Raw genomic sequence first — 22,022 nt, 5'->3', positions numbered from 1 at the left:
ATTTTGGTTTCTGAATTACCTTTAAATAAATGTTTTTCTGACCTGATAACTATGTATATGCCTGTGTGGTCTACTTTGTTTTCATACATTTTGAGTTTTTATCTTACGATAACTATTTATTTTGCTTTTGTTGGACAATGAACATTCACAATTTGCCAATTTAAAATGAATACAGGCTTTTCTTTTCTTTATTAAAAGGATATTTCAACATTTCCAAACCCTTGTACCTTTAAAAAAAAAGTGCAATCATAACAATTAACTTAAGACATAACAATTACTTTCACAACAAAAACACTTAAAAAAATAATGGAAATCAATATCACCATATTATAGTGTGGCAAGCTGAAATGGCCAAAGCCAAAATGCACTGCAGTTTCAAGTGCAAATCTGAATGGTTGATGACAAATGTTGAAAGAAAATAAAATTCCATCTATGCTTGCTTTTGTTGCTTTATGGACAAAATGTTGAGCAATAATTTAGAAAACAAATGTATACAATTCTTCTGTGAACACAACTGGAACACCTAGCTGACAGCATGCAGACCAAGAGTAACTACTTTGTTGCAGACCACCAACCAGCATGTGATTCCCACTCCACCTGAAAGGAAAGAACGGCTTTGTGAAGCTGTGAATAAATGGGGAAAGCAGCTTGAGCTTGATAACTGTAACACTCTAATTTAAATACATAACAGCAATGTGTTTCAATCAGTACAATGGCCATTCCATCTAAATGAAGGGAATGTGATTCTCTCTTGAATGTATACATAAACATTTGGGACAGTGATATCTGTCTCAGTAAATTTCTATTGCAAAAAGTCTGTATGTACTGTATTCCTATACATGAACCTCCTTGGTACTGTTTACAAATTGCCTTATATTCTACAAAATACAAGAAAGAGAGAACATCATCAATGAGTAACACTCAGTTGCTGATTACCTGCCACTCCTGTTGGGAACGCCACGAGGCGCTCCACAGGCGCTATCCATTTGCTGGGGACCACCGTCACTGGATCAGAGTAATACTTCCAGATCAAGGAGATCATCAGAGCAGCCTGAGAATTAACAGAAAGAAACCAGTCCAATTCCACGTTATAACAGCTCATATCAGTTGTGTGTATCTATACACCATTCTACTCATCCCCAGCGTATAGATTCTCATGCATTCATGTAATTTTGGTCGATCGGTGAACCAAATCTAAACATCTATTTTGTTTCTGTTTTGTTAGCCTGTCATGATGTTAACAATGTCGACCCCTACAGTCTCTGCTGTCTTGAAAATAGTAAGAATGAATAACTTTGTAATGCTGACGATGAAGACAGATTAATACTTTGATAGTATCAAAAGCGAGTTTTGTATCACACAGATGGCCCACACTTATACTGAACTAGGTTTATGTGTGTGTGTCTCTTGGTTAAATTCAATCTAAGTGAATGCACTTATGTGATTATGTTTCCCACCTACCTGCAGTATATAAAAGACAATGTTGACCACCCACTTCATTTTAGCCTGTTGCGCTGTTCTTGACTTCACTGCAAAAGGAAAGAAATACACAACTGTTAGCCTGATAAACTGATTTTCTGTGGTGGAGATTCCTCCTATAGTACCCTAATGTCTTTTATTGCACATTCCCAATTTATGTGTTCCTCATGGCAAACAGAATAGTGCCCTCTTTGTATGGTCTTGGGCAAGAGCGAGGCTACAGAAAACAAAAATGCATTATGTACCAAATGTTTGATACAGTACATACATAAAAATAAAATAAAAAAGTGGTACATTCTGTACTGCAAATGTTTTACATAGAAATAGTGGAAAATTCCCCTTGATGAGCACAGTGGGAGAGAGTGAGAGACAGCTGTTTGGGGGGATCAAGTACAGTCCAAGGCTACAGAGAAGTAGTTATCTCAAGGACTTAGTGAAACCGTATAGAGTGCCATATGGGCTGTATAGCTCGGCCATGGGCATTGTGGTTCATCCTAACATTGAGTGCACATGTGGGCTTGGTATATTGGCTCAGAAAATAAGTATCAGAGTGAAGGAAGTTTCCAGAGAATGTCAACATTTATGCAGGAGAGCTTTCTTATAGGAGCTAAAAACAGATGGCCACTTTAACACTTGTAAAATATGTGTGGAGACCTTTAAAATACTAAGCTTTCAAAACTTAAAATGTTAGAAGTTGATAATACTACAACACTATTTTCCATGATTCCCTCTGTCTAGATATTTACTTTGTCTAATGCTAAACAGTACAGCAGTCTTTTTACTGCCATACACGTGTATAACACTAGTTATGAAGTTCTGTTAGGCCACGTCCTGTCTGTGTAAAACACAATCCTGGGGCTGAGGGTGAGGGACAGCAACAGGCACCAGCTGCCCCCAAGTTAACGTTCAGTATGTTATCCAAAACCCACATGCCACTTCCCACACTTGGTCTTTTTAATGTGTGAATCTGCCATGGCAGACAGCAGCAGTTTAAAACACACAGAGGTGTGGAGGACCCTTCCCTGGCTTTTGTCCCTTGTTGAAGTGTTACAAGATAGAGAATGAAGGAGCGAAGCAATTGTTGGCTTTCATCTACCTGTGGCTTTTAACTTTGAGTGTGACAATGTGTCGCCTTGTCTTTTCCCTCCATTTCCAAGACAAAAGAAGCTGTGAACCCTTGTCAGCAGCAGAGACTAGTCGGGTCCCTTACCATGTGTTTTCAGCTTGTCTGTCATCTTGTTGATTTTACGCTCCAATCTGGCATATCTAGCAAACTCATCCATCATGCTAATAGAAGAGTGCTCCTTCTTCATCTCCTGGATCTCAGCCCTCATCTCACTCTCCTGCTCAGCATCCTTTTGAACCAACTTTGACAGCTAGAATGGGAAAAATAACCTATTACTTTACAGAGCAACTGAGAAACATAGCATTTAACTGTGGTATAGGATATGCACAACCTCAATCATACAGTCCTTAAGCGTTACTACTGTACAAACTACTGAAAATGGAGTATTTTTTGCAGTGAGGCCATCACCTATGGCTGCCTCATGCCCTGACTTTGTTGTTAGGCGACAAAGCTTCATGCAGTTCAGCTAACATTAGCAATCCCTGTAAATAAAGTGACACAGACGCCCTTAGCAGGCGTTACAGTGTAAAAAGCACGATGCAGTATAAAATATTTTTTTTCTCCTTGTGTGTTCAGTGCAGTAGAACCTGATTTTCACTAAAACCACACCCTCCAACATTAACAGCTAGCTAGCTAACTAACTTACTGAAATGGGACACAGCTATTGTTTCAAGCTATCCATTTAGCATAGCCATTAGCCTCAGTATGTACAACAGGCTAGTCGGCAATAATGGTTTGGTATCTTTGGGGCGAGGCTAAATAAATTACACAAATACTCGCAAAACATACACATTGTAAACCCAACACTTCATATATCCCAAACAACACCCCTACTTACGAAAGAGGATATGGTTGGTAGGAGTGTTTTCATGAGATTGCACAGAAAGACCGAGCCCAGCACAAGGAACCAAGCGCACCCGGTCGCCATGTTTGTTTTTCTCTCTCGTCACTCAGCCTTTCTGTTGCAGCTGTAGGCATTGCTGGACGACACTGCAGTTATATAATAGGCTCTTCAGACTATCATGGGAATAAACAAAGCTATATGAAGGCTATTTATAAAGATGCAGGGTAATTAAAAGCCGGCAACACTGTAACCGACTTGTTAGTATAGGGTAAACGCTCAAATTGTCCAAAGTTATCAAGTGGAAGGTGTGCACTTTTTTTTAGCGGGATAGTCTGCTGGTTTAATTTTCAATTTAAGACGTTTTAAGGCATTGTAGAACGAAATGTACAGAAGACAAGTTTGGTAACGTGAAAATTAGAGCCAGCTGATCCGACAAGAACATGTAGGTCTGCGTGACTGGGCTGATTTCTCAACAAAAAGACAACAGTGTACTTAAAATGCTACTGCTAACTGTTTTCAAAACCTTTAAAGCCCTTGAGTTTAGGAAATATAATTGAAGACATTTTTCAGGACTTGTACACTGGTAACAACTTGCTTCTCTTAAAACCTCAACCCATAATTACAAAATTCAGAGTAAAAGCTAGGTCAACTGATTGGCATACGGACCTACCCACACAGGTAACTTGCTATGGTTCAAAAATGTGTTGCCTGGACCCCAAAGCCAATCACAGGAAGCAAGGGGCGGAGAGTTAGCCTTCCTTGTAGGTTGGTAGGATAAGGAATACAATATACAGAGAGGGGGATCCAATCCGGTTTAAGCTAGTTCTGGTACTGATGGGACATTTATGTTAGTAAGTTACAGACTGTTCTGTGTAGGCTGAGGTGTGGGTTGACTCACATTTCACCGAATTTCCACTAAACTGCAAAAGGCTATATTGTTCTTTCACCTTTTGTCTCTAGACCATACAAGCTAAGCAACAATGAAGAGAGAAAACGGAGTAAGTTGAAATGTGTACATTGTGGGCTATGACAATTTGACGAAGAATTTCTAAATCTATTTTTACAATGTATCATTTCACACAGCATGTGTTATATTGTATAAATACGTGTCACAGTATTGTATGTGCATGCAGTAGCGTAATGAATCAGTACACCTTTGCTGTGCTCCGGTCTTTAGTGTCTGCCCTGTTGATACAGGGAAGTGGCGCCTTTTTACTTTGTGCAGCGCAACACGTTTTTTCGTCGAGCTAGTTTGCGAATTGCATGATCTCTTTAAACGTGGTTACTTTTGTTTTACTGCATAGTTCGCTCGGTATAATGCATATATCTGATCGTCTGGTGTAAATAATTAAGCTTCTCGGTAATGAGATCAAACAAAGGGGTGTAACCACCGTCGATGTACAGGTTGCCATTGCAGAGAAATATCGTGCGTAATTGGATATCTTTTGGACATCGGAGCTTCTCCGTGTATTGTACACGTTATATTTGATTATCAAGATGGTTACCACGAATATATGAGTTGGTATAGGCGATTTTGCGATCCACACCGCTCAAATTTAGACCTGTATGTGCGCTAAGGCGTATGGTAAAGCTAATGCGCGTCACCCTTATGGCACTTGGAGAGGGTACAGTCTTTTCTTTAGGAGTGTCATGGCAGCCGATGCATGTTGGAAAAGGCATTTTTCAGCACGGGTCCTCTGGTGGTTTAACTGAAGGAGCACCTCCCAGAGCACGGGGGCGTAGTTAATGTAGAAGTTGGAGCATTTGAAGAAGGTGTGGGCACTGTTTATTAGACTTTTAAGGACTTGTGTGCGTGTCGTGGTGATCCGATCTGCTTTTGCAAAACTGGTTTGTGCAGTGTTACTGTGGATACGCGTATAGCCACGTTGGAGAGGCTATTTAGAGATTACGCCTGATAGCATCTCGCGTTGGGAACACAAAGTATACTAGATTTGTGTACGTCGTCGTGTAACAAACCCCCATCATGTATTGGTGAATGAAAACGCATGTGGAGGCGGGGCTACTGTTTCCCTCTCGTGCTTACAGTAGGCCTACCGACCCACGCTAACTTTAGAATAACATTTATGTTTTATTATGACCTACTTGTTAAGAAACCACAGTGCATAGTGAACGTAAACGTGCCATAGCGACTACAAGTTTTTGTCAACTTTTGAATATGCCAGTCTCCCATCCCCCGCTCTGAGATTGCATAATTTCTCTTTAATTTATGGGAGGGAGGGAGGGGGGGTGCGTGTCTGCCCATCCCCCTTTTGCATTACACACCCACTTTTGCACACTCATGAATGTGGGGTTGTTGTTCTTGGCTTACTAAGATCTTTATTCTTTCTCTCTCACAGGGCGATGATGCAGGATCTCCGGTTAGTATTTCAGGCTTGCAAGAGATTATCTGTATCTGCTTTGCTTATTTTGTGATGCACAGTACTTTTAACTGACAACTGAATGAACATTTTGTTCTATTTTTTTCTGCAGCCAAAGAGACGATCCAGTAGGTTGCAAAAAGTAAGTTCTACGTGGCCCAGCCATGATGCCATACCATTTTAATGAAAACAGCTGTATAGTGAATTCTGTTGGTGTGATTTGACACTAATAATTGTATGGTAATTGTTTTGCAGAAAACACAGCCAGAGCCCAAGCCAAAGGTGAAGGTAAAGAGAGAGAAATTGCGCCATTTTAGTTGGCCACTAAATCCATTAAAAATCCATCTTTTACGCTCTATTGCATGTAGGCTATCATGCATTTCATGGCTGTTTGTTTGGTGTTTTAGGCACAGAAGGCACCGGCTAAGACCAAAAAGGTGAAGGAGGTAGTGAAGGCCAAGCCAGTGGAGAAGAAAGTAGAAGAACCTGAGGCTGAGAAGGAGGAAGAAGAAGAGGCCCCAGCAGAAAATGGAGAGGCCAAAGCTGAGGAGGTATCACAAGCTTTCTTCTCCATGACTCTTGATGTTCCAAATTTGCATTTTGTTTTGATGGTAGAACTTTCAGGGACAGTAAAATGATAGAAAGTAGTACTCATATTTTTTTATTTTATTTTTCAGACTTTTATAGGAATTTTCTGTGGCGGGGGCCATGTTTAGGCAACTATATTTTGTGTATTAAGGGTGTATTGTATAGACTAACAATCAAAAATGTGTGTGTGCATTTTCTCTCCATCCTCCAGGAGGCCCCAGCAGCAGATGAGGCAGACGGAGAGGAAGAGGAAGAGGAAGAGGAAGAGAAGGCTGAAAAAGATGAAGATGCAGAGTAGCAACAACCCTAAACTCATTCACCAGCGCTCCCTGTACCTCCTTTCTTGTATAATGCAGAGAATATTTTTTATCAACTATTTTCTTAAGAAAAGACGGCAATGTTTTTAGTGATGATTGTAGAAATACATTTTAAAAAAAATACTAAAGACACAGAAGCTCCACTTTATCGCATGGATTCTGTGAAGGGAAGATTTTGGTCATTGTGTGGTCTGTTTTTTATTTTAAATTTTTTTTTTTTCTTATGTGTTTCTGAATTTGCTTTCAAAAGAGGGAGGGGCAGGTTGCAGCTATCTGCATGACATGCAATCATGCCTATATCAGGAATTTGACGTTCAACTGGGGGAGTTTGCATTGCAACATTCCAGAGGCTTCATGAGGGATGTTTGGGGATTTTATACATGATGAACTTTCTTTTGTCTTTGGGGAATAGGATGAGTGAAACTATAAAAGCTGTGCTCTGTATTAAGTCATTTCTTGTTCACACAGTTCAGTTTAATCATCATGTTCACTAGTACTGGAATTGGTCAGACCTGCATGAATTTTTTTTTTCCTGTTTGGCAACAAAATTGTAACATTTGTATAGCTGCTGTAAAACTAGAGATTCTTTTTGAATCATATTGTCACAATTTCTCAATGCAGTAAGTGACGGTACATTGTGAGGACGGTTAAATGAATATGCTAAAAACAACATGCATTGCAGTATATATCATACTGGTCATGGCTTGTCCTTTTTAGGATACTGATAATCACATCACTGTAATTTCAGTTTGTCTCACAAATGTACATGCCACAAACAGCTGGATTATCCATTGTGGTTTTGGGGTTTACCTACCAATGTACAGTTTTCTCATTTTTATTTTTTTTAGCTGTTTCTGTGTTATGACTGGTATAAAATGCCAATTAAAAATTGATATAATTTCTCTCAAGTGTTTTTCATCATAAGAAAACCTAAACAAACGTTTTAAATGAATGCATTTCACTTACACCAAGAAAACATGAGGACTATCAAACACATAGACTTAGCTTTGCTTAATTGTTTGATTTGGGGAGAAAACCTTGAGCTAAAAAATGCCTGTGATATCTGCACCTCAGTTTCAACTGCATTTTCTGATGAACTCGAAATGCAACAGGTAGAAGAATAAATTCAGCTTGACTTGTTAAAATGTAATCCCTAACATAAAATCACTGGAATAAAGTGGATTTTTTTGCTTCTTAAAAAATGTGACCAACCAAAATTGATATATAATTCTATTTATAGTCCTATGACATGTCATCTTAGACCAAAGGGAAAATATGCTTTGTCATCAAAAATGTTGAATAAATTGATTGAGCTCATTGTCAGACCCATACAATGAAGAACTATAGTTATGCAATAATATATTTTAAAAGGATACACGTGATACCCTATAGGATTACAGCGATACCATAGGTAATCAAAAAAACAAAAAGATAAAGTACGATGAGGTCACTACACCTCAGACTATACGTCCCTATAGCAACATTATAGTGATTTTTCTCTCGGTGGACAAACTGGCAATATGACGTCACCTACAGAACCCTCGACCTTGGTTACTAAAATGGGGACCGTCTGTGAAATTTCAATTTAGCATGTAAAGTTTTTTTTTTAATTTATTTATTTTTTTGGGGAGCGGGCTTGTAAAAATGTATTAAGACCTCGAGTTACGCTCACGAAGATAATACAATTGTAGCAAGTATAAAGGCTTCACTTTGTCTTTGTTAGCGGACCGTTCCTCCCCACCCCCTTTTTCCTGTTTCCTCTGCTGTGGCGGAAGTAACTCGTATCGCTGAGGCCTCATCCTTCCAATGGCGACTGCAAACAGGCTGAATAGAAAGCGGGAGCAACCGTGGAGGGGGGTCAGAGCTGTGTAACCGAAATTAAATAAATATATCCTACTCGCTGTAGTCATAAAGTTAGTCTAAAATTTGTTTCACCCCACCAAATCACGGCCGATTCAATGGCCAAAAATCGGAACATTTCGCTCCTTGAGTCGGGTAAGCCGCACAAGTAACCTAATTGATAGCTCAATTTACAACGATATCGCTCGTGTTAATTGATATCCCAATTGTTTTCACGATTTATTCCCCCTCTGTTCATTTGCAGAGCTCTATTACTTGATCTCTCGTTTTCTAACAACGGGTCCATGTCGGAGAGCAGCAGAGGTGAGCTGGCGTGCCTTGACTGGCACAATGTCTTGTATTTCAAAATAGTTGAGCAGTTGATAATAGAGTTAATAGAGGCATCTTATCTGAAGCACCTCTTTTAATCTACTGCAGGTCCTGGCAAGCGAGCTAGAGGAATATCAGGTGTGTATTCCTGCTGTCTGTGCTGCATGTTTCTGCTAGCTAGCTACCCCTCGGTCCCAGTCTGGAGCTTAAAACTTGTTTCGCTCAGTCGACTTTTTAATGCCTCTCTGTTCGTCTCACTCGTTTGACATCACCCGTTTTTTACTAGCTTAATTTGTAGCTGGTGGTATTTTCAGCCATTACTTCGCTTACCAAATCCCTATTTTCGACAGCTTTTACCCAGGAGATTGGACTGGCAGGGAAACGAGCATCCAAGAACATACGAAGATCTGGTGAGATGAAACTTAAATCTGTTGTTAAGTCATTGTCGGTGGTCTGTTATTGTCTTGTGACAGGGGGCTTCGAGTCCATGCTTGGTGCTTGTTTATTGTCTTTGTTCCTTGCTTGTCGGACCATTGTCTGATTTTTGAGAGTCAAGACCGTTGACACGGTCTCAACTCATCAACTGTCATTAAATGTGTCACATTGAACCCTGATATGGTTGCACAGAAAGCAGTATTTCGATAGAGGGTTTTATATTATTTAGCCCCGATGTTGTACTGCAGATAGGGTGGGTGCTTTGGCTTCTCGCTACGTCAAGACGGCTGCGCTGACCAATCAGAGACCGAGATGCGCTGTCTCTGCGTTATTTTGCATGTGACCTGCGATGTGATTGGTCTGTATAAGGAATGTGTTTTGCATAACAAGCCACGCCCTCCTGGAATACAGCGCTCTGGTGAATGGGTTCAAAAGCACATGAAGCTATAAGAAATGCCTTATCAAGCTTTTAGCCTGCCAATACTGTTCAGGGTGTCTGCAGGTCCTGGAAAAGTCTTCAAACATCTTAAATCATATTATCTAAACTCAAGATTGCCAAAAAGTTTGAATTAAATACAGCTAGACTTTAGACTCATAAGTCTTAAATTCAGTTATAGAAGTCTTGAAAAATGATGCAGCTTTTTGGGGCGCAGGTTTTCAGGTGTGAAACCACCTTTATTCACATTGATTTGTGAAATTGATCTTGGATTTCATTCTAACTGGCATGAAAAAGATCTTGAAAAGTCTCAGATTTAACTTGCAGACATCCTGCTATTGTATTGAATACTATTGCTATTATATGTTGGGCTACGTTAATGGAACAAGGTCTAAAAATATATTGAAAAATAAATGGCTGTGTAAATAAACTGTAGCCAGTGCCATAACACCACCTCCTCTCTTCGCTTGCCCTGACAGGTTGCAGCCAACAGACATATTGCACCAGACCATTTGCTCAAGATATGTAAGCAGATTGGACCACTTCTTGACAGAGAGGTGCCATCATGTGTCCCAGGAGTTCATTCTCTCCTGGGGTCTGGGAAGCAGTCAATGCTTCGGAACGCAAAAGGTAGACGATCTTCAGGGTGACAAAGTGCAGTTCTTGGTAAAACTTGGCATAAACAATATTCTGTTTTGGTGATACAGTGAGTTGTTTTTAAAGAATGGTCTCCATTGTTAAATAAATTAATATTTTGTTTTACACAACATAAAGGTTTGAATAGTCATCTGGATTCGTGTAATGGCCAAAACTTTTCAACAAGCCTTTTGTCACAGCTGGTAACTGGCACAATAATCCTGAGAACTTTCCATTTGGTTTTTCAGACTGCGACAATGTCCGGTTGAAAGGTTCATCATATGCAGCCCTTCACAGGGGCAGACCACCAGAGAGGCCTTTGAACTGCAAGAACCCTCCACACCTAGGTAGGCCCGGCCTCGGCGTGTGTTAAGAAATTATAACCGTCTAGTAGATGTGCTGGTTCTCTCAGCACTAGTACTTGGCGTGGTATTGCTTGGCAATGTTTTTATATGTCTCTCCCAGCTCACCATGTTTCTTATGTCTGTGCTGACAAGTCATTGAATAATTGGATGATGTGCACACCAAAAAACTTTGATGGTGCAGGGAGAATTCAAATCCTCATATTGATAAACCCTAAAGAATTAATGAAAATTCCTTCACCCGGTATTCTTCTCTGTTGTGTCTTTTATTTGTGAACATTTTGGTAGAAGACATTTTTCCAGGACATTGCTGACAAATGTTTGCTTTGCTGCCATGTCAGCCTGAGTGGTTCAACTTTATGCTGCCTGTAATATCGCAGTGTTGCTGGTTGTTAACTTGATACAATATTCCATCACAGTATTCCCTGTCCTATGCATCTTTGTGCTTGAACCCTGATCTGATCATCGGCACTTTATCGTCAACAGTGGAGGTCCACAGAGGGAGGGAGCTAACAGGAACTCAGCGCTTCAGCTCCATCAATCCTGTCAGCAACTATCAGCACATGCGGCTGCACAGGCGGATCCTGGGGCATCTGTCTGCAGTGTACTGTATTGCATTCGATCGCACCGGTCTCAGGATCTTCACTGTAAGTTGAAACATGTCAACATACCCCCTACTCAAAGGATATGGGGGTGGGGGAAGTCCGCACATGTCGAATCACGCTAGTTTCCCTTGGTTATTGTGTGCAATAACAATGTTGCTATAATTTTGTTTTTGGCTCTTTTACAACTTTAATTATCAAGAGTGGAAAAACACAGAATTTCAAATGTATCATATCGATGTTTTTGACATTTAGCTGACTGCATACCCAGAGTGAGAATTAGTGAGCAGGTAGGTGTTCAGTGTTTTGTTCAAGAACACTTTAACCAGAAATACGGCTGTTGATGGACACACTGGCTGTTGTGGGGATCAAACCCATGTTTTGGGTACAGGAACGTCCCTACAAGGTCCCCCGTCCACCCACTCCCATACTGTACTTACAATCTATACTTGCCTTCTGTGTCACCTGCAGGTGCCACTGCCTCCCATTCTCTTCTTAACCGCATCAAAACAACTTGCAGAGACACACGCTTGTTTGAGGGATGTAATCCAGCACTCCAAAAAACAAGCTGAGAATGAATAAAATATCGTTGGCTTGCGGATCTTTGCTTTACATTTTGTTTTGCCCACCCTCGGCTACCAGAAGAGCCGGTCAATATATTTATTCTCTGCTTCTATTTTGAAAAGATGAGTTGCACTTCTGAAGCAGCGTGTTTCTGCATGTTTGTTTTTGATGCTGTCAGGAATAGAACGGGAGAGATTACTGTCTGCAAGCAACACAGAAGTCATGGAATTTGATTATGTACATAAAATTATTTTCCTCTTATGTAAACTGGTCGTAGTAATTGAACCAAAAACAAATAATACAAGTATTGGCCAGTTAATCTTTTACTCCAAACTTGTCCTCTGATGTATGCTAGACCAAAACCATAAGTAAAATAAGCGACTTATGTGGTGCCTGTTCTACACACTCAAATACTCAAACACAATAGCACCATTTATCACTTTCACATTTTTATTTTTATTTTTTCTGTCAGGGCTCGGATGACTGTTTGGTGAAGATATGGTCCTCGTTCGATGGAAGGCTCCATTCGACGCTGCGAGGACACTCTGCAGAGATCACTGACTTGGCGGTCAGTTACGAGAACACGCTAATCGCCGCGGGCAGTTGTGACAAGACCATCCGTGTATGGTGCCTTCGTACCTGCGCCCCTGTGGCTGTGCTGCAGGGGCACAGTGGATCCATTACCTCCCTTCAGGTAAAGGAAACTCCACCACCATAATGCAATATCATTTGCAGTGTAGGGCCATCCTGCATCTCGAAATACAAAATGAATGCGCGTCCTTCGTGTTCCCTAGCTAACTCTGGATAGTCCTAGCAGTAATAGGCAATTGTAGATTCTATTCTATTCAACTCTCATAGATTTCTAATGGGAGATTAGTCTTCCAGCACCACTACTGCCCTTTTCTGTTCCTGGCTAAATCCCTGAACATCATTCTCCTACAATATATACAGCATACATTTTGCAGTACTCAACCATTTCTAGGATCCTGACCTTACTGTAAATGTTGTACTCTGTGGCATACCTTTAGCTGTCCATTCAGTATATTCAGGTCCAACATTAAAGATGACTGCTGGGCCTGAGCCAGTAAAAAGTCATTTAAGGCCAGTGAACCAGTCAATCATTGTCTTGATCAGGTCAGCACTTGGCAGAGCTCTTGGTGCAACCGTTAAAATTTGTAGCGTACAACTGGGAAATTCAATTTAACCATCTCATGCGTTTTGACTCATTTTAGCTGTCTCATCCTTATTGTCAGAAAATAAGAAATCCGCTGGCCTGAAGGGTCATGCAGAATTGTGATTCTTGAGTCTTTAGTACTAGGAAACATTGTAGATTAATTAGATTTTAAACAAGATTTCTTTTGTTTGGGGCCAGAAGATCTCTCAAATATCAGCCTGACTAGGACAGTGAGGGTGAAAAAGTTGATATTGGACCCTCTATATGTACGCAGAATTCATGTCTTGCCATGTGTGAAAGTAATGCAGATGCCTGATCTGAGAGCTGTTTGTGTTTTCAGTTCTCACCGTTTGCCAAGGGCTCAAAACGTTACATGCTGTCCACTGGAACTGATGCTACTGTCTGCTTCTGGCAGTGGGATGCCAATAACATCAACTTTGGGTGAGTGCTGCTAGTTAAATAACCATATGGTTATGAAATGACGACATTCATGAATAATCAAGAGACAGTAGTATTTTTTTGACATTTGACATTTATTGATATTTGATTATATCAAATTGGTACAATTTTGAGCATTGTAGAATTGTATTATATATCAGTGTGTGCCTCTTATGGCTTATTATGAGGAAATGTCATTTTAAAATGAACAATAGAAATGAGCAATAGACTGAGAAGAGCCTTTCACTTCAGGAATCAACAGAAACATTCTCACATTATGGATGTTGAAACACAGCGTACTTTGGTTTGGGAGTATATCAGTCAACAAGTTGACAAGGCTCCTTGCAAACGTAATAATCTACACTGTAGGCTGTTATGCAAATAGGAGTTTAAAATGGCAGTTCTTCTTATGGAAATGAATCATGGACCTACAGCTAACAATGGAAGAGAAACCAAACTGGGTTGACAATTTTTACTATCCACACATTAGCTGCTATATGGCTAACGCAGCCCCTTGAGGTGTATGAATGTACTAAGCATACTAAGTGTTTGGTTGTATAGTAAGCAACCAGGTAAAATTCTTACAATATACTAGTGTGTTGCACTGGAAGCATTTTGCCAGTGGATTTTAGGCACAAGTGCTGTCTTGTATAAAATCTGAAGCATTTTTCCTATTATCCTTCAGTGATCGGCCACACAAGTTTACAGAGCGACCAAGGCCAGGAGTTCAGACTGTGTGCTCCTCATTCAGTCCAGGTAATTGTTCTGTTTTATAATGTCCTAAATGGTTTTTAAACCTTGCTGCATACCAAATTTTCCTCGTGGGACAGTAAATATTGACATGACTTAATTAGTCATCCTTGGTAAACTCCAGTATGTGAATGCTGTTTGTGATGAATGATCTAAGAAGTGTATTAATGTTATGTCATGTATTTAACATACAGTTCTTGAACAGGTTATCAAACATACTTTACTTTAAAGATTGCAGTGGTAAAGGTCAAGCTCTCAGAATCTTGGGCTCAAAACTAACAACAGGTTTTGGTTTTTTTTGTTAACTATTTTTCAGGTGGTATGTTCTTAGCAACAGGAAGTACTGATGATGTCATCAGAATATACTACTTGGGATGTGGGAATCCAGAAAAGATATCGGAGCTCCATGACCACACGGTAAGCAGGTCTCTCGAGATACTTAACTCTTAATGGAGCTATAGCACCATACTGAACATACACAGAATGTATTCACGTAAATATATTCCTTATCTTGTTCTGGTTCAAACGATCAAGACAGGAAACATTCAACAATAACAAAAAATGTAATGTGATGGCTTTTGATCACTCTCCATATTTCTGCTCCATTTCTAGGACAAAGTTGATAGCATCCAATTTTGCCACTCAGGAGAAAGGTATAATGAATTCATTGTAATCACTTGAATATCCCACCCATGGATTTATCATGGTAGCTATACTGAAATGAATCAAACTAAGTATAAGACGATGGTCGTAAAGCTTTTGTTGTTATCCTGTCTTCAGGTTTGTGAGTGGAAGTCGAGACGGAACGGCGCGGATCTGGAAGCTCCATCAGCGCCAGCAATGGAGGTGCATCCTGCTCAACATGTCTGCCACTCTTCCACGGTAAGGACTGACTTGGCTGCTGTACACCGGCATTGATGAATGTGGCCTTTTTTGTGCAGATTCATGTCATGTGTCCTCATTGATGGTGTCTTTGTCAAGAGGCATTTATGAAAGGAGGATGTACATAAGGAGCACATTCCCATTGTTGTAGAGAGTATCTGGAGAAATTGCTGAGTGACTTTCATACCTGCCGTGTTTGGAGCAGTTAAATTAACTCTGGAGTGTTTGTCCCCCTGGTGCGGTTTGTTTGGGTAGGTGAGAATGCCCTAATCAAACCCGCAGTGAACCCTGGAGAGATTCCATTTGGACTAGATGCTGTGCATTGTGGGTTGACTGTGTAGTGATTTGTTGTTGTCCAGGACAGTGTATATAGACATTTTTCATCTTGTCAGACAGCATATAAGCTTTAGCCTGCCGCACTCGTCTTCCTTTTTAAAGCAGTTGTAAATGGGTCATGATAATGTTGCATCACTTCCAGTCTCCTTTAGTGATATTGGCAGCTGATGGCAGTGTGTCTTGGAACATTATGGGACATTATGCAATAATACATTGTTTACCACCCGGAGCTGTGACAACTGTTCATATTCAGCTATGTCCTCAAAACTCATCGTTTGGTACGAACTTAAAATGGAGGATCACTGGCAGTGTCTGAAATTAACTTTTGGCTCACCTGCCAAGGGCTGGTAAATCACAAAACTATTATCTGCCAAGAATAATTTTTACTGGCCAAAAGAATTAACACACATTTTAATTTTTTTCATAGAAATATGTCACCCTACTCATTGAATCGTTTTTTATGTATAGAATTGGGTACTGTGTGTTAATATAAAACCTGCTCACTCAATACAGTGGATCAAGTTTGTAATTGTATAATAATTTGTGTATAACCAAGGCATTCAAATGTTCATTCAAACCATTGTGGCGGGTGATCCTGACTGATTTATCCACCAAAGACAAATTTTACTGGCAAATGTAGACCCTGATCACTGCCTTCAGTGTCATTGCAATACATAGCTCCATGATTTTCAGTGTGTAAATCCTTCAATTAGCTTTGTTTTTCTTTTTACCCATGAAATTTTTGACCAATCAACCAAAGACATTTGCAAATGGCTTTTGTTTACAAATTGTTTTCCACTTGGTTTGGAGCAAACGAAATATTAGGTGATATAAAGCGGCCTTAGATTCATGATACCCCTAAATGAACCCAATATGTTCTATATTTAAAGGTGCTCTGTAGCATTTTAACAAACCATTACTGCATTCATTTTGAGGTTTTAACATAATTATTGTAAACAAACAAGACCATCGCTGAGAAGATTGGCAGCCTCTGGCTGCAACACTTTGCATTGCATATTACCGGGTCGAATTTTGTGGAAAATCTGCTGGATCGCTTATGGCACAAAGCGATATTGCTTGCAAAACTGGAGGAAGGCCGCTGTTCTTCCAGCAGGGGGACCAGTAGCAACGTCCTCATTGCAACAAGAAACAAAGGGGTTTATGGGAAATGTGGGCTTAACTATGAGAAGCATTAACAATACCACTGGTGAGACAGAAGCTGCCAATTGTTTCATTGTCATTTGTTTACAATAATTATACCACAGTATCACAAATAATTTGACAATGATATATTTATTTTTAAAAATGCAATATGTAGCACCTCTAATTTGATGTATTTCTCTCTCCTTAGTGCTGAACCAATAACTGAAGAGGAAAGCTACTTCAAACCCAAAGTCACCATGGTGGCGTGGGATCGCCATGACAATACAGTCATCACAGCCGTTAACAACCATCTCCTCAAAGTGTGGAACTCCTACACAGGACAGCTGCTACATATCCTAAAAGTAATTGTGATCCATGTTGTGTTTCACTCAGTAGAGCATTGAACATGTCCTGTTTGGTAGCATTAGGACATTTCTGCGGCTGCATTTGTGAAGTGCTGGCTGTACACAATAGTACAATACCTAGAGCATACAATGTGTTGTGCTATCTTGATCTCTGAGATAATATTGTTCAAGTTTTACTTTGTCGTGCCTATGTTGTGGTTTTTTTCTGGTTTTCAGTATTGGTTGTCAGGGTTGCCTAAGCAACGTATTATCATTATTGAGGTTACCTGAAGATGATCTTGTGTTAAAGATGGGCAAGATTACCATGTATTGGAAGATAAACGGGTAGTATTCTGGCTATCAATGAGTCAACCTGCATGTATCTGGACTGTGTCTAGTGTAGTTTTGTAGATATGACATCAGGACTTAAATTCCCTTTCAGTTGAAAATGAATAAGAAACTGCATTTTATTTGCCAACGATGCGGCATTCATTCACAATCATTAATATGGTGGATAGTATACCACAACCTTCTTATGCAAAAACGATTGTCACTAATGAAAATTTAAAGTCCTGCCTGATCCCATCATACGAGGCTGAACCAGAATATTGTTTTGTAGGGCCATGAGGCCGAGGTGTTTGTCCTGGAACCACACCCTTTTGACCCCAGGATAATCCTTTCTGCTGGCCATGATGGGAATGTCTTCATATGGGACCTGCTGCGAGGAACAAACACACAGCACTACTTCAACATGGTAAACTACCAATACTCCCTACTATTTCAACATGGTATTCACAGCAACACTGCAACATGGTAAGCAAACTAAAACACATAGCACTACTAACGTATACACTTAGACACACACCATTGGATTTATGGCATGGTAAACACAGCAATATTTGAACAAAGTAATGTGTCAGAATTTCTTTAGTCCATGTTTGACTGTATGGGCCAAGCCTTAAAGTATGTCCTCAAGCGTCACACAGTGTGTTTTGGAATGTTTGTGTATCCCCTAACGGTCAGGAGGCCCACTTCTCCTGAATCTCCCTCTTGGGCGTTTACCCTGCTCATGCTGCTTGTTTTCAGCTTCCAACTGGCTGTGTGTTGGTTGGTGTCTGTCTGTCAAATGCCCATTCACTATATATTGGTGCAACTGGTACCACTGACATTGTGCTGGATTTATGTCTCTCTCGCTGACTAGTTTCTGTACTGGTGGGGTTGTGTGTCTCCTTCATCCAGATCGAGGGCCAGGGTCATGGAGCCGTTTTCGACTGCAAGTTCACCCCCGATGGCCAGCGCTTCGCCTGCACAGACTCCCACGGCCATCTGCTCATCTTTGGCTTTGGCAGTTCCAAGCCTTATGAGAAGGCAAGAAAAAAATCTCACATGTACTTTCACATGTTTGCACAAACCATACATCGCTGTTGCCAGGCGAACACCCTATAGCTCCAGTTTTTAAGTTATTTCATGTATTCACTTTAATTGCAAGACCATATGCTCTGGATTGAGAGAGTTTCTTGACCCTTGGACTTAAGAAACTCTTCAAAACTCATATAATTAAAAAATGTAAGGTCATGAATGTACCCCAAAAGTCCCTTGATGGGCCGTGTGTATCTAAAGAGCGTAACCAAGGCTTCTCTTTCTCTCTGTCTGTACACAGCTTCCAGACCAGGTGTTCTTCCACACTGACTACCGACCGCTGATTCGGGACGCCAACGGCTTTGTGCTGGATGAACAGACGCAGCAGGCGCCCCATCTCATGCCCCCACCCTTCTTGGTGGACGTGGATGGGAACCCTCATCCACCCAGGTAGAGCTGACACCCTATCATAGATACAATTGCAATACAGTTGCCAATTCTTACAGAGGCCTTTGAATGTTGAAAGTAGAGTGTGAGAATTTTGCTCAAGTGCCCCACTCCACTATCAGCTACAATGCTAATTAAAATGGTGGGAGTTAAAATGACTAAAATGGCTCTTTTACTTTTGATCTGTAAGTATTTAATTTATGGCAAGGCCAGTGCACTCGGTCTAGTCGGTTTGTTATCTTTATTCTGATGATCAACAGTTGAAAGGATCAACAGCAGGCAATACATTACATAATGCACTTTAATACTCAATGTTTCTATTTATTTAACATATTTTTCAAACCTGACCCTCAGGTACCAGCGGCTTGTCCCAGGGCGGGAGAACATTGCAGCCGAACACCTGGTTCCCCAGCTGGGATACGTTGCCACCAGTAAGGATGGAACTAACCACACACAGGCCTTAATTCGACTATAATTAGAGCTTTCTAAATTTGACTGTGTGATATGACATGCTTTCTGACATGTTAAAATTGGCTGTTGGTAGCACTGGGGGAAATTCTGATGCTGATACCCTATTTAACCTGGCATGAGCTTGATATCCAGTATCGCATGGGTACATTCCTACTTTATGTCCAACTTTAGCTCAATTTTTCTGATTTAAGAAAGCAAAATTGTGTTTAAAAATCCAGCAATAATATCTAACGGTGTTTTTCCCATTTTAGAAGAAGAATACAAAGGAAATTGCGAATTTGACCTCTGTTGCAATGACTCATGAGTCTTTCAGTGGTACAGCAAACCTCATTAAGGTGCCGTTGCAGCTTCAGCTGTTTACTGCCCGGAGTGCAGTTTTTGCAAGTAACTATATGCAAATCCTCATTTAGAACAAGTGTTTGAAGATTGGTTGGGGACCAAAAGCTGGGTGGCACTCAGGGATCCAAAGTTGGGTGGCACCAGCCAAATTTGGTCCCCAAATTATTCTGTAAAAATTGTTATGTTAAGCCTTATATGACTTAAGACTTTATGTTGCCAAAGCCATCCCAAGGTCTTGAAATATACGGAAGACTGAAAAAAATAATACTGTTGTAGGTAAATAATGTGTGTGTGTATTTAATTGACACACACACGTAAATTCTGCTCAGTTGGCCTGCCTAACACCCACTAAATAGGTTAGGGTAGTGTGGAAAATCATTTAAATTGTTGTCCCCCTGACCAAAACCAGGAATGTATGTTTGTTATTTATTTTTTTATTTAATTATTTTTTATGTTTTATTTTATCTAGACCAAATTTCACCATCTACTTTAGCTACTTTATCAGCCAACTAGATTTTTAAAATGCAAAAGGACCTTTGAACAGTAGATTATTTCTGGCCAAAATGGCTGTTGCAGTAGACGGCAGCCATAGTCAACATTTGGTTTGCAGTTGGTGTTAATTTTCCAGCCTGCCCACTGTGTTTTTGGCCAATGTGGACCTCTACTACCGTCCCCTCACCCTCCGTGTCCCCCTGTGTGTGGTCTTCAGGTGATGGTGAGGTGGTGGAGCAGGTCATCAGCCAGCAGACTGCAGAGCACGAGGAGGCTGCGGTGAGACGCAGCAGTGTTCTGGACGAGGCCATCAGGCAGCTCCAGGAGCAGCAGGACCGCCAGAACCTTACCGGGACCGAGGCAGCACAGGGGGCTGAAGCCGGACCAGGAGGGCAGGCCGAGGCCCAGGAGCCGGCCCCGGTCCCTGCACCAAACACACCGCGCAGAGGTATTGCAACCCCACCAGTTTCAGTACCAGCATGCTTTCTGTATGAAACGCTTGTTTCAGCAGGCTGGTGTAGTGTGGAGGGACATAGTGCCCTTAAACCAGAGGCCCAGAGTTTCGACAAGTGTCCTTGTGAAGACACTGAATCCCTACCAGCTCCAGGGACTCTGTTCTGTAGTTGACCCTGCTCTCTGACCTTCTTATGGAGAGGGAGAAGCAAAGAGAGAATTTCCCCATGGGGATGAATAAAGAATCGGATTATTAGACCATTTAAACTCCACTGAGTCTGATGGCATAATTTTAGTAAGCTTCACACAATGTCCTGATGAAGTCTCGCTGACCGAAGAAAGTAACTGAATTTTTATTTTCCCTCTGTTGCAGTGTCAGTGAATGATCGGGCGGAGGTGCAGTCGCCCCCCAATGTGGGTCTGCGTCGCAGCGGCCAGGTGGAGGGCGTCCGGCAGATGCACCAGAACGCTCCTCGCAGCCAGATGGCCACCGAGAGAGACCTGCAGGCCTGGAGGCGCAGGGTGGTGGTGCCTGAACTCCCATCCAGCGGTTACAGGTAAACACCCAACATAGCGGTGTTGCTGTTGCTGGCCACTGTTTTTCTAAATAGAAACCGACCCTTTTCAATTGATTTTCTCAATAAAGGCTTGTGGAAATTAAGATGGCATGGTAAGAGTCCAACACCTTGAAGCTTTTCAGTATCTGTCCACCTTTTGGTGTCTGCATTGATATAAAAAATTGGCATGTTTGTGATAACCTGCCCTAATTGAGATGGTCAGAAACATGAAATTTGCAGTTTCCTTTGTATCGTACCTCTAAATGGAGCAATATTGCGAGTTGAAAAACACTGTTAGACATTATTGGTAGATTTTTTTAAAAGTGAGACATTTTTTGCTCTTCTAGCTTTTAATTTAACTCCCTCACAGGCCCTTGCTTCAAGGATGAAAGGGAATTGACACAGATAAGAAGGCTTTATGAGAATGTGAATGCAGCTTAGCTTCCATAATGGCATTCATGAGTAGACAAATGGTACAGTGTCATTGCCATTGTTTGAACCCAGGCACAGTGTTGGAATCTGCTGAGAGCTTAAAATGCCAGTGGTGCTTGATTTGAACAAACACATTACATGTATATAGACTATTCAGAGTGCTCTTTCTTTTGTGTAAGTATTCCTGTGTTTTAACCAATATGTGAATTGTGTCCCAGGGACCAGGAGGACGTCCGGGCCCTCAAAGGAGAGGAGGAGATCACTCTGTACAATGCAAAGAAGAGACGCGTTACCTACGGCAGCTGTCGAGTAGGTTTAATGTTCCTTAACCCATATAGCCAATCTCAACTGAGCATTTCATAAAAGATCTCTGTACCAAAGTCTTCAAGTTTTTGAATATTGGTTATTTTATCAGTATTTCCAATGTTGGAATCAAAACCAAAAATTATTCAAACTCTGAAATATGCAT

At 40.9% G+C, this 22,022-nt stretch overlaps 3 protein-coding genes across 4 annotated transcripts in view; 2 read left to right on the top strand and 1 right to left on the bottom strand.

Moving 5' to 3' along the window:
- Positions 1 to 184: 184 nt before the first annotated feature.
- Positions 185 to 4,125, bottom strand: get1 (guided entry of tail-anchored proteins factor 1). The gene is made up of 5 exons (XM_071917844.2): positions 3,444 to 4,125; positions 2,690 to 2,855; positions 1,462 to 1,529; positions 937 to 1,051; positions 185 to 597 (listed from the first exon to the last, which is right to left on the bottom strand). The coding sequence occupies exons 1-5, from the start codon at positions 3,531 to 3,533 to the stop codon at positions 524 to 526; spliced, it is 513 nt and encodes a 170-aa protein (XP_071773945.1). The 5' UTR covers positions 3,534 to 4,125; the 3' UTR covers positions 185 to 523.
- A 119-nt stretch (positions 4,126 to 4,244) lies between these two features.
- On the top strand, positions 4,245 to 7,634 carry LOC144539394 (uncharacterized). 2 transcript variants are annotated; one of them, XM_078284072.1, is made up of 6 exons: positions 4,245 to 4,447; positions 5,807 to 5,827; positions 5,940 to 5,969; positions 6,083 to 6,115; positions 6,235 to 6,378; positions 6,627 to 7,634. In XM_078284072.1, the coding sequence occupies exons 1-6, from the start codon at positions 4,430 to 4,432 to the stop codon at positions 6,711 to 6,713; spliced, it is 333 nt and encodes a 110-aa protein (XP_078140198.1). In that variant the 5' UTR covers positions 4,245 to 4,429; the 3' UTR covers positions 6,714 to 7,634. The 2 variants fall into 2 exon arrangements, with proteins under 2 accessions (XP_078140198.1, XP_078140199.1); XM_078284073.1 differs by having other exon boundaries at positions 4,247 to 4,447; positions 6,083 to 6,109.
- Positions 7,635 to 8,556: 922 nt separating this feature from the next.
- Positions 8,557 to 22,022, top strand: part of brwd1 (bromodomain and WD repeat domain containing 1) — a 28,879-nt gene continuing 15,413 nt past the window's right edge. Inside the window, exons 1-21 of the mRNA XM_078284077.1 lie at positions 8,557 to 8,727; positions 8,837 to 8,895; positions 9,010 to 9,039; positions 9,252 to 9,311; positions 10,252 to 10,402; positions 10,657 to 10,755; positions 11,257 to 11,417; positions 12,409 to 12,630; positions 13,451 to 13,551; positions 14,234 to 14,304; positions 14,615 to 14,715; positions 14,911 to 14,951; positions 15,079 to 15,180; positions 16,868 to 17,021; positions 17,623 to 17,757; positions 18,243 to 18,371; positions 18,664 to 18,812; positions 19,164 to 19,240; positions 20,329 to 20,559; positions 20,938 to 21,121; positions 21,772 to 21,862. Coding sequence (XP_078140203.1) covers positions 8,691 to 8,727; positions 8,837 to 8,895; positions 9,010 to 9,039; positions 9,252 to 9,311; positions 10,252 to 10,402; positions 10,657 to 10,755; positions 11,257 to 11,417; positions 12,409 to 12,630; positions 13,451 to 13,551; positions 14,234 to 14,304; positions 14,615 to 14,715; positions 14,911 to 14,951; positions 15,079 to 15,180; positions 16,868 to 17,021; positions 17,623 to 17,757; positions 18,243 to 18,371; positions 18,664 to 18,812; positions 19,164 to 19,240; positions 20,329 to 20,559; positions 20,938 to 21,121; positions 21,772 to 21,862 — 2,385 coding nt within the window. The 5' untranslated portion in view covers positions 8,557 to 8,690. The remainder of the gene's footprint in view (positions 8,728 to 8,836; positions 8,896 to 9,009; positions 9,040 to 9,251; positions 9,312 to 10,251; positions 10,403 to 10,656; positions 10,756 to 11,256; positions 11,418 to 12,408; positions 12,631 to 13,450; positions 13,552 to 14,233; positions 14,305 to 14,614; positions 14,716 to 14,910; positions 14,952 to 15,078; positions 15,181 to 16,867; positions 17,022 to 17,622; positions 17,758 to 18,242; positions 18,372 to 18,663; positions 18,813 to 19,163; positions 19,241 to 20,328; positions 20,560 to 20,937; positions 21,122 to 21,771; positions 21,863 to 22,022) is intronic.

The sequence above is a fragment of the Centroberyx gerrardi genome, chromosome 6 (assembly GCF_048128805.1).
Source record: "Centroberyx gerrardi isolate f3 chromosome 6, fCenGer3.hap1.cur.20231027, whole genome shotgun sequence".
Lineage (NCBI taxonomy): Eukaryota > Metazoa > Chordata > Actinopteri > Beryciformes > Berycidae > Centroberyx > Centroberyx gerrardi.
Note: the sequence above shows the minus strand (reverse complement) of the source record. Positions and strands in the feature narration are given on the sequence as shown.

Excerpts from the sequence above, each read along its gene's own strand:
- get1 (XM_071917844.2), bottom strand. The coding sequence starts at position 3,533 with ATGGCGACCGGGTGCGCTTGGTTCCTTGTGCTGGGCTCGGTCTTTCTG. Across the intron at positions 1,052-1,461 it reads TTGTCTTTTATATACTGCAG|GCTGCTCTGATGATCTCCTT; the intron begins GTAGGTGGGAAA and ends GTTAATTCTCAG. Across the intron at positions 598-936 it reads GTTCCCAACAGGAGTGGCAG|GTGGAGTGGGAATCACATGC; the intron begins GTAATCAGCAAC and ends CTTTCCTTTCAG.
- LOC144539394 (XM_078284072.1), top strand. Across the intron at positions 6,116-6,234 it reads AGCCCAAGCCAAAGGTGAAG|GCACAGAAGGCACCGGCTAA; the intron begins GTAAAGAGAGAG and ends TTGGTGTTTTAG. Across the intron at positions 6,379-6,626 it reads GAGAGGCCAAAGCTGAGGAG|GAGGCCCCAGCAGCAGATGA; the intron begins GTATCACAAGCT and ends TCCATCCTCCAG.